Source organism: Notothenia coriiceps, unplaced genomic scaffold (genome assembly GCF_000735185.1).
Source record: "Notothenia coriiceps isolate Sejong01 unplaced genomic scaffold, NC01 NC01_scaffold00030236, whole genome shotgun sequence".
Taxonomy (NCBI): Eukaryota; Metazoa; Chordata; class Actinopteri; order Perciformes; family Nototheniidae; genus Notothenia; species Notothenia coriiceps.
The window spans coordinates 363-11,655 of record NW_011362937.1 but is presented as its reverse complement, the minus strand read 5'-3'; the positions used below and the strand labels follow the sequence as shown (position 1 = coordinate 11,655).

General features: G+C 43.1%; 1 protein-coding gene across 1 annotated transcript; it reads left to right on the top strand.

The window, feature by feature from the left end:
* Positions 1–750: 750 nt before the first annotated feature.
* On the top strand, positions 751–10,733 carry amotl2a (angiomotin like 2a). Its single transcript, XM_010787355.1, has 11 exons — positions 751–956; positions 1,799–2,570; positions 3,086–3,233; positions 3,711–3,855; positions 4,274–4,366; positions 5,915–6,210; positions 6,621–6,811; positions 6,917–7,018; positions 7,099–7,259; positions 7,572–7,730; positions 8,130–10,733. Exons 2-11 carry the CDS (start codon positions 1,864–1,866, stop codon positions 8,207–8,209), a joined length of 2,082 nt encoding a protein of 693 aa, XP_010785657.1. The 5' UTR covers positions 751–956; positions 1,799–1,863; the 3' UTR covers positions 8,210–10,733.
* Positions 10,734–11,293: the final 560 nt, after the last annotated feature.

Genomic DNA, 11,293 nt, shown 5'->3' with positions numbered 1-11,293 from the left:
TATCAGTTTATTGTTCCATGAGCCAATCTAGAGAATACTAATCAAATTTTTGAAAGTTAGGGTTTCTTTGTGTTCGGATCCTGCAACGTGAGCATATTTGCTGTTTAAGCCGAAAGACATCGAGCTTTGCCACGTTTGCCAGACAAGGAGTTTGAATACATCCTCTGAGGCTTCTGGGAATTTAACCTGAGGATTTCCTGACATATTATAGACTGAAGTATGTATAAATCTATAAATAGATAATGGTAACTGCTTTTAGAAAAAAGAGAAACATGCAATAACATTAAATAAAAGAAAAAGAAACAATAAGACAAGACAAAACAGCGAAAATAGATAGCCCATAAAATATGTATTAAGAAAGCATGGCTAATTCCGACTTTGTTCCTATGGATAGGCCAATCATTTGATATAAACATGACATTAACAACAATTCTGGCTTAAATCTTTTTTTTTTTTTGCCTGAATTATTAACATCCTCCCTCATATTTCCTTCCATGACTGAAGGTGCATTTTATGATTCTGCAGACCCTCAGTAACATTCCCCACTGTAAGGACTTTAAGTAGGAGCAGCCCGGACTTGCATTCCTCAAACTACCTCACAACAAAAACAATAACAGGCTATTTTCCATTATACAGACAGCCGCCCCCCTCAGACAGCGCCACACCTGCTCTCCTGCCCCTGCCTCTCTCCCCTCTGCTCCTCCTCCCGCTCTCCTCCCCTGTGCTCTGCTTTTGATCCCACAGGGACTCGGAGCCTTTGCATTCCTCTCATTCCGGCCCGGAACAATCGGCCTCAGTTATTCACCGTGCCGCGCAGCTCGGAGCGCAGTCTGGCCCCGGCGCGCACACATCGCGCATGGAGGAGAGGAACCTGTGGACTTTGTTGAATTTATGAGCAGAAAACTGAAAGACTACAGCACCCTAAACTGATTCCTGCGGGATGAGACTATCGCTCGGTAAGTTTGACATGGTTTACTCGAGTTTTATCCAACGCTTGCTTTGTGTTTGGAGTTCACAACAGAAGTCCCTTTAGCACGGATTGTGTGCATGGCGCATTTTTGACTGTTAAATTGCTTTTCAGTTCCGGTGAACATCTCGTTTATTTATTTTACCCTTAAGAAGCAGCACCTTTTCCGGAATGGGCCCAGTTACTAAAACAAAAACACATTTTAAGTTGGTTTCAAAGAGTTTGAGTTTCCGGTTGATTCCGAGCCGAGGTTATGTCAGTAAAGTGTAGTGTCACACTCCTTTCTGTCTGGCTGCTGAACAAAGTTATGCTTTTAAGTGTGTGGGCATCAATAAAAGTGGATCTGCACTGAGATCAGTGACATGGGTATTTCCAGCAGCAGACCCTGCTCTCACTGCTAACAGCAAGTCATTGAGCAATAAAAGAGTTGGCAATAATTTGGGAAAAAATGTAGGCTTCTGCGTGTGGAATACTTAACCTGCTACAATTAGTCGATGACCGATAAACGGCAACTATTTGGATCATCGATTAATTACGTCGTTCATGAAAAAATGGCAGAAAAGGCTTTTTCATGCCTTTCAAATATGCAGATGTCCTGCATGTTAGCTTGGACTGTAAAATGCCGAGATGAACATGTTTCACTATTTTCTAGCAGTTTGTGTCAACGAATCACGATTAATTGATTATTTAGAAAATAACTGCAAGTGGCCGCAAAACTATACATTTTTACAGGAGTTTTGTGAACCATGAATAAATGATTCGATGATTTAAAATTGTACCATTCATTTTGTGACGTGTTTAATGAGATCAATATTATAATTTCCCCTTCAGATTTGTGATTTGAGACCGTCACCTCCAACTCCAGACAGTTTTCTGCTAATTTCCCACGGACTGAGATGAGAACTGCTGAAAGCTCCTGTGGAACGGTCCTGCACCGACTGATCCAGGAGCAGCTGCGCTACGGGAATCTGACGGACACGCGCACGCTCCTGGCCATCCAGCAGCAGGCCCTGCGGGGGGGCAGCAGCAGCGGCGGGGGGGGCCACGGCAGTCCCCGCTCCTCTCTGGAAAGCCTGACAAAGGAGGAGACCCAGTACATCCAGATGTCCACGCGACAGGATCCTCAGGGCCAGGAGCACCAGGGGGACCTCCTGCATTCTGAGAGCCAGGGGTGCCATCTGTACCAGCTGCACGGAGAGGAGCTGCCCACATATGAGGAGGCCAAGGCACACTCCCAGTACCTGACCTCCCAGAAGGGGCAGGCCGAGCAGGACTTGAACATAATGGGGGGTCACAGTGAGGCTCAGTGGGACCTGAAGAGGGAGCACGCTCGCTCCCTCAGTGAGAGGCTCATGCAGCTCTCTCTGGAGAGGAGTGCTCCTCAGCAGAGCCTGGGGTCTGCCCACAGCTATCCACAGCTGTATAATATTACAAACACTGTGGCAGCTGACAGGCCAGGGGCCCAAAAGTATGCAGATCAGCGTGGGCCCCCCCCGGACTACCCTCTGTTTGCTAGGATTCCTGGATACATGCTCAGCCACTCACAGGAGCACGGACAGTTCTACAGAGAGCCGCCTCCACCCTTCTACTCTCAGCATCACAGGTAATTACACAAGATGGACAACCATCATGGGCGGTTCTGAGGGGGGCCAACAGGGGCCAGTGCCCCTTGAGCACTGAGCTTGGACCCCCCTATGGCCCCCCTAGTTATCAGGAATGTTGTTGTTTTTTTACTAAAACTACTGTTACTGAATCAAATTATGTTACTGAAAAAAAATACTAACAAATGTTAAGAAATACACCAACAAAAAAGTTTGGCTGCATAAATAATTAAATCATGTATTATCCCCAAATGCATTTAGGCACATTTGAAAAAAAGAAATTTCAAAAACGGTCTTTTCTCAAATCTATCATTCAGCTTTCTTTCAGTTGACAAAACAAGACGTTTAAAAATATAATCTTACACGTCTAGAAACTCCATATTCTGTCATTATACAGACCACACATTTAATCAATAGATAAGGAAAATAATCCTTGCAGATAGTAATGCTTTCTCTATGTATTTCCTGTGCCTTGTGCTATTCAGCATCGTGGTAATACATCTCTCTCTCCTGGCAGCTTTGTGTCTGCTCAGTCACAGGTGGCTCACAGCCCCCCCGCAGCCCCCGGCCAGAACTTGTCTCAGACCCAGATGTTGATGCAAGAGAACGAGCGGCTCAGGAAGGAGCTGGAGGTCTATAGTGAGAAGGCCTCCCGGCTGCAGAAGGTGAGGGGGAGAGGCAGTGAATGAACGGAGCTCACATCAAGCTGCTGAAATAGTAAAAACAAGGAAAGCACATGTACTGACGTGACAGGGGGATGAGCTATCCCGCAGTTAGGGGAGTCATCATATTAATGTAAGGTTTTCTGAGTTACTAAAGTAAGTTGTTGAGAGTTTTCCCCTCAGGATTGCCTAAAACACTTTGCCTTTCAAACTTGCTGGCAATTTGCCCTGAAAGGAGATAAAAACCTCGACACCTCGGACTCACAAGTGTTCACTCAGGAATGTTGATTCACACTTTACAGTTTTGCATATAGTTAGAAAACCATTTGCCTGAAAGCAGTAAAAAAAAAGAATAAAGGGTGGCATTTATACTGGTGATGACTAATTGTTATTATTGATGTGAGCAACTAAAACATGAACCACAATCCAGACCACGAATATCTCCCAGAGACTGATAATCTTTTCCCATGTTCTTCCCAGTTGGAGTTGGAGATTCAAAGGATATCAGAAGCATACGAGACCCTAATGAAAGGCTCTGCCAAGCGGGAGGCTCTGGAGAAAACATTGAGGAATAAACTGGAGGCTGAGATTAAGAGGATGCACGACTTTAACAGAGACCTGAGAGGTACGTGTTGTCCATCGTTGGAAATGCTCAGCTTTAAATAGAGGACTGTGTATGGGCAATAATCTGCTGATAAGATAACAACCAAAGACATATGTATATGTAGAAACAGACAGTCAGATTGATGGTGTTTTTGAGAATGTATACAGTATCCCAAAACATAATATTGTGAATTTAAAACATGGCGTATTACAGCATAAACTACAAAAAATACAGAAATTATGTTTGATCTCATGTTGTGGGATGTTTTAGTGAAGTTGCAGTTCATTTTATTGTGTGGGGTTGTTGTGATTGCGTATGTGTAAGTGCCAGTGCAATGATTTTAAGAGGGAAAAATAGACAGATACATACAGAGACTGGATGAAAAAAGTCTTATCAATATTTGTGTATACCCATCATCTTTTTTTGTTTTTCTGTACAGACCAGCTTGATTCAGCTATCAAACAGCGGTCAGCTAAGGAGGCCGAGTGTTCAGACCAGAGGCATCATGTCTTTGTTAAACTGCTTGAGCAAAGTGAGTTCTTCATGTGTTACTCAGAATCAGTCTTATCACTGCATGGCTCATGAGAGGAAATAGTAGGAAGACATGAGGATGTTTTTTAAAATGGAGATTGGACATTTCCCAGTGCCCTGTGAACTGACGATGGCAGCTACATAGAAGAGGAGGGATTGGTTTCCTCCTTCAGTGAGGCGGTGTTATGAAGGCCTGTGTCGGGACACTAATGGCTTTATTTCTAATGTTAAGAGACACTCTTGACACTTAGACGGCAGCTATTTTTTACAGCCATAATAAATGTGGCCTGAATTCCAGAGATTTTTTTAGATATTCAGTCTGTCTCGACAGAATGCCTCCCCTCCCCCGATGCTCAGTTTTGCATCACTGCTGACTCCCCTCCTCAAAGGGAACTAATGAGTCCGGGACTCTAGGGTCGTCCAGGCCCAACTCAAGATGACCTCTGGCCAGCCCGCTCTCCTTGTTTGGTCATTTCTTTACCTCATTATTGAATATGTTCTGCTCTGTGCAGGGATGTGCTGGCGAGTACAGCTAACTGATCTCAGTTTACTCATCTTTTTTAACCTACTAGGATTAACATTTCCCTTCTCTGTGTATTGAAACAGCCACATGATTTCCCTGAGTCATAAGATTGAGATCTAATGATCTGCCTTTCCTGGAAACACTTATCTTGGAACAACAGGAGCATACTTGCATTAAAATTACAATAGTGGGATGTGTTGTGTATATATTTTTTGCAAAATGGACCGCTTCTTGTTTACTTCACGTCCCTAGAAGCATTCCAGAGCTGTTCCCAGTACAAGGCTATGCCTGTATGCGTAAGTGGATAAAAGGAAGTCTGCATTCCCTCCACAGGCATGCACTCATGTTGTGTAATCAAACTCCCTTTTTAAAGTGACACAAAAGATACACCGGCTTTCCCTTCTGAAGGATTTCCTTAAAATATGGACTAGCTTTTGATAAGTATATTAGATCATTTAAATGTTTGAGTGTAAGTTTACAGTACAGTAAAGTAGTTGTGAGTTATTTCCATTTTAGAAAACTAAGTGACAAATGCTCTGTTGTTGAACCACATACCCCAATGGTGAATTTCTTTTGTTGGGTCGCATTCCATTCAAAATGTAACTCCCTGAGCTTATGTAGTGCATTGACTGACCCATCAATAGCCACTGAATAGTTTTGTATAGTGAAATCATTAGCATTAATTTGACCTCTTCTTTGTGGCTGCTATAGAGAGCTGCAGCCTTTGTGGTCTCATTTACCCACTTGTTAGCAACCTTTACATGTGAAAGCAGGGGTACTGACATTAATGTTGTGAACATCTAATGAGAATCTTTTAAGTTTGTGTTTACAGTCATCTTCCCAAAGGCCTATTTAAAAATAAAAAACCTTGACTTTGTGACCAGGGAACACAAGAGTCCAAAAGGGCTTACTCACTCCCAGGTTTCCGGACTCATTCCCACAGCACACTTAACACAGTATCTTCCAGTCATGTCGTAGTTACTACTACCACCATTCACCTCTTCTTCCTCTCTTCCTGTACCTCAGATGAAGAGCAGCAGCGGGAGCGGGAGCAGCTGGAAAGGCAGGTACAGCACCTGCGTGTCTCCGGGGAGGAGTGCCAGCAGAGGGGGGAGCTGCTGGAGCAGGCTCTGCTCTCCACACAGGCCCGCAACCGGCAGCTGGTGGAGGAGCTGCAGAGGAAGAGAGCATATGTGGAGAAGGTGGAGCGGCTGCAGGGGGCGCTGTCCCAGCTGCAGGCCGCCTGCGAGAAGAGAGAGGCGCTGGAGCTGCGGTTGCGCAAGCGGCTGGAGCAGGAGCTGAAGAGCCTGAGGGCCCACCAGGTGAGGGGCCGGTTCAAAACTTAGGAAGAAATACTTTTTCTCTAAAATTAGATGAAAAAAAATGTATACCCTCTCATATGTCTTTAGAATAAATGTGAAGATAGAGCTGGGTGTTGATTGGCTTAGCTTAGCATACATTCCCTAAAGCTTGGGAAACAGCTAGCCTGGGTTTGTTCAAAAGTAACACAATTGAAAAACCTACCAGTGACTCCAATGGTAATTTAATTGTTTTTAGGCTTGCAGTTTCCTGATACTTGTTATTTATTTTTAAGCTAAGCTAACTGGCTCTTGCTCTCATATTAAGCCTACAGATTCAAGAGCTACGTAGAAGTCTAATTTCCAAAAGGTCAAATTTTCATTTTAATTAAAAATATATGTTTCCTAATGTGAGCGGTTGTCTATCATGTCAGTCTCATAGACAGGCCGCTGACCCCATGTCTTCAGAGCCCAGCTCCTCCATGCTGCAGCAGCAGCTGAGGGAGCGGGAGGAGCGGGTCCTGGCCCTGGAGGCAGACCTCACCAGGTGGGAGCAGAAGTACCTGGAGGAGAGCACCATGAGGCAGTTTGCCATGGATGCAGCTGCCACTGCTGCTGCACAAAGGTACGATAAAACATAGAGAAATGTAGCAACGCGAACACTTTTGGATTATTCAAATTGTATTGAAGTTTAGGGATGTTTTTTAACTGTCTCCTATTTTAAATGCAGAGATACAAACCTCATCAAACATTCTCCACGACAGTCACCAAACAGCAGTTTTAATGAAGACCTGCCTTCATCTAGTCACAGACATCAGGAGATGGAGAACAGGTAAACATCATTCCCCTTATTTGTTAGATAGTAGCTTGCTTCTCTGGTTTGTGGTCTAATGGTGTCTTGCATATGTTTAGGATCCGTGCACTTCATGCTCAGCTCCTGGAGAAGGACGCTGTGATCAAAGTCATTCAGCAGCGCTCCAGGTGGGAGCAAGGCCAGCTGGAGAGACAGGGGCTACGTCTCACCAGGTCTGTCCCCTCCATCAACAATTTGACCAGTAGCACGGAGAGTAAAGGTGATTACAAGATGTTTCCCGCCACGCTTCATACAACACCAAGGAATTTAGAATCTTTAATGACACATGCTATATCAAGCGACAACTGGCTGACGCCAGACAGAATGTGCACTTCCTAAAAACAAGTATTGACAAGCCTTTCATGCCCCTCAATGTACAGCTTGTTTTTAAACTGGAATGCATATCACCTCTCACTCCAGATTAGCCCGATCCAGAATAGTCATGGGAAGAGCTCAGAGGGCAGATGTTCAGGAGTGTGTAAATGTTGATGCATGTAATTAAGCAGCCTCCTTCCTTTGTCTGCATTTGTAGGAAAGAGCCTCTCAGATGACCAGACAGGTGCTGCTGCGCTGAGACTCCAGCCCTGGATGGGGGGGCCGGCCAGGGCCCCCAGCAGGGACTGCAGCACCCAGAGTGAAGAGGCCTCTCTGGAGCCGGAGCCCACTGAAGTGATCTCAGCAGCTTCATCTGGTGGGTTTACTGCTTTGTTCACTCCTGCTCTGTGCAGCTGAACAGGCTGCCCTTGATCTTTTTGACCGTTATATAAAGTGTAACCAGACCCTGGGTCAGTAATATGTATTAGGACAATTATGGGTTAAAAAAACAGTGCCTAGGTAGGGGGTAATATTCTATATTAATGAAGCCTTCTAAATAATTGAATCTCGTAAATTCAGATTGTTTAGAACAATATTACCCTCCTCCCCCTGCTGGGTTATTACATTTTTTTTTACCTAGAATGGCCATTATATGCAGTTTACAGACAGACTAATAACTTCAGAATTAAACATGTTGTGTGTTGCAAATAACCAGCATTGCAGTTACCTGAGCATACCAAACTGCTTTTCTAACCCCATTATTTTATCTTCACAGTAGAGACCACAGAGAAGCTACTCAAGACATGTGAGAGGATCAGCAGCTCCGATGCAGAGGTGGTTGAAATCCTCATTTGAGGACCATTACAGATGATATGAACAGTGCCAGCCAGTGATGACAGAGACCTCAAGCCTGAGGTTTTAAAGACCTTCCTTTACATCTGAACACACATAAAGGAAGGCTGATGGTCTGATAATGATCTGAAGAGTTCACCAGCAGCATGTGCTGCAGTTTGGAGAGGAGAGCTTTCCTCCAGCTGCACAGTTCACAAACTGACATTTGCCTGAAGAGAAATAATTCTCCAAGCTACCTGGACAGTATTGTGCACTGTGATAGGAACCTGGCTGCTGATGCGAATATTCAGTTGTTGTGCGTTTTCATTTTTGTAGTAATGTATTGTATTTATGTTTGTTAATGCTGCTCATATTGTGATGTGACGTTTCTTGCCCTGCTCCCCTTAAGTTATATACATTTCTCTGGATAATTTATTTAGTTTATGTTTGAATGTCCAGTAGCGAGCCTGCCCTCTTAAAGTAATGGATATATTAATATTACAAGCATCCTCTATTTCTTCATGCCATTTTTGGGGATTATTCTGTTTAACATAACCTAAATTAACAGTTAAAAATAAATTTGTGGCCTGCTCACACCTCAGAAGAAGATTTAGAAACTTTGAATACGAAGCCTGCAGGACGTCTGCTCACTACTCTCTTAAAAAAGCCTGTGAGGATTGACAGTGTTTCACGGGGGTCTAATTTTCCGGATCCTGGGTTAATGTTCAGGGGCCTCAGATGGCGACTGCCCACCATTTTGCTTCCCTCCGCTGATATGCTGGAGCTAATCTACTCACATTCCCTAGCTGACGGAATGCTCCCTTTAAAGAAAAAGTCTATCTAAAGTCTGACCCCTCACCCTTGTTAAAATGGCAAACATTCTCCACATGATTCTCTTTCTGGGGCTGGTTATTTATTCTGAGTGCTGGTAGCTGGATCTACCATGAGCATAGAAATGTTCAACTATAATTGGCCTGTATCTGCTACTCTATTTGTTGTCTCCATCCCTGTGTTATATTCAGCTGTGTTGTCTCCAGCGCAAGTATCTCACATTTCTGAGTGTACAGGACTATATCCCTAACATGGAATCTTCTATTTATTTCTCCCTGCGTGGTGTAGGATCACTGAACACTGCTAATAATAAATTAATAATAATACATTTAATTTATATAGCGCTTCTCATCTGCCAAGACAAATCTCGAAGCGCTGAATGTAGAATCCTGTTTCCAGCACTGTGTTCCTTCAATTCAATTGGATTGTGCCACAACTTTGATTGATCTACTCTTTCAAGGAGAATACTGCTAAGTTAATATATTACCCCACATTTTTCCATGGCAGAATTTCTAGGTTTATTTATTATAAATATTGTGCCGCAAATTGCATGAGAAATCTCACATTTTGACTGTTATTCCCCTTCAAGCTGTTCACCATACTTCCCGACACAATGCGTTTGCTGGTCATTGCAGCGTGTCAGTTCATGCCTTTCACTCTTTTTGGAATGTGTTTACATGATTGTGAAGTGAGAGAACTTAATATATTTTGTAGCTTTTTGTCATTTGTATACTTTTTTTTTGTGTGTTTTTGGTGCCAAAGATGTACTCTACCTTTAAGTTATCATCATGACAAACACAAAAGGTCCTGTTTAGGTGCCTTGCTTCAGCTGGTTGACCCATTTTGATGTTGCTGTGAACTTTTGTAAAGGAAACATTTGTATGTATGCCTTAAAATGTCACTATATATAGATTACAATTCTTAATATATGTCTGATAAAATGCTCTTGGTTTTGATTTGTTGCCCTGGTTTGATACAATATAGTCATGGGATCAAGTAAAAAAAAACCTACTGAATGCCTTAAGTGTGTCAGATAGTAATATTTGAAGACTGATTCCTCTTGGTTTATTCAATAGGACTAGTGCGCTCTGGTCCATCTTTATCAATAAGTTATTATGTGCTACAGATCTACATTTACTTCTTGCAGTTGCACCTTCTAGATATAATAATGTATTAGTCTTACAGATACATAAGGTAGGCTTTTTCCTGCTTACATTTAAGGGACCTTTAGGAATATCAATGACAAATTCCTGTAGTTTAATCACAATTGGTGATTGCAGAATCTATTGGTAGGTCACAGAATGGTGGAGTCACGGGAAATGTGGGTTTGAAACCACACAAAAAACCCACCTGTTCAGCCCCAAATGGCAGACAGACAAAGTCAGCAACGCACATTTTGAAGAATGTAGCAGCCAAAGGGACAGATATTTCCCTCAGTTATTGAAAGACCAAACAGAGTCATCATGCCAACTCTTCAACTAGTTGTCTCTGGGGCAACAGTGATATTTTGGAGGTCCTTGTGTAGCCAGCTGTAATCCATGTTATGTAATTCTGGACAGTGTTCCTGTTTGCTAGTCATTACAGTCTGATTAGCCATGGCCGTATCCACCATTGAGGTCACCGAGGTCCGGACCTCGGTAATTCTTTCCGAGCTGTGTATATAACAAAACTTGTGAAATAATTGCACTAAACGGGATTCTTTGTAGTACTTCCATTTACTGACGGTGCATAACTGATGCATAACTACGTAGCCTCGATTAAAGCAAACAGAAGAAGACGACAAACAAACCACCGCAGCCCGGACTTGAACCGGAGCAGCGAATGAGTGATGTGGTATCTAGAGATCTGAGTCCAGCGGGCTGCTTGTGTTTCTGTTCATCAGGACATCATATGACCAGCAGATCCTGTGTGAATGCTCTACGTTAGTCAGTGGACGCCCGACAACATGCACACTAACTTATATTTCAGCTATAGGCTATACTTTGGTTTAAATTGCGTGAATAAACTAGCTAGAGAGCTAAAGTTAATTACATTCATCCAAGTCAGAAGGATTACCTTTTAACAAACGTTGTAATGCTTTTCTTTCATTTCAATTTGAGTAAAACATTGAAGATATAACATTGTATTGTTTTATTTTTACACTGACTCAGATGTAATGAAAAGACTACGTCAGTCGAAGCTCAGCTTTGGTAAGGAAGAGACAGGACAGGCAGAGAGAGAGAGTGATGAGAGAAAGTGATGGAAGTCAGGGAGGAACTGCAGCTACAGTCACACAAA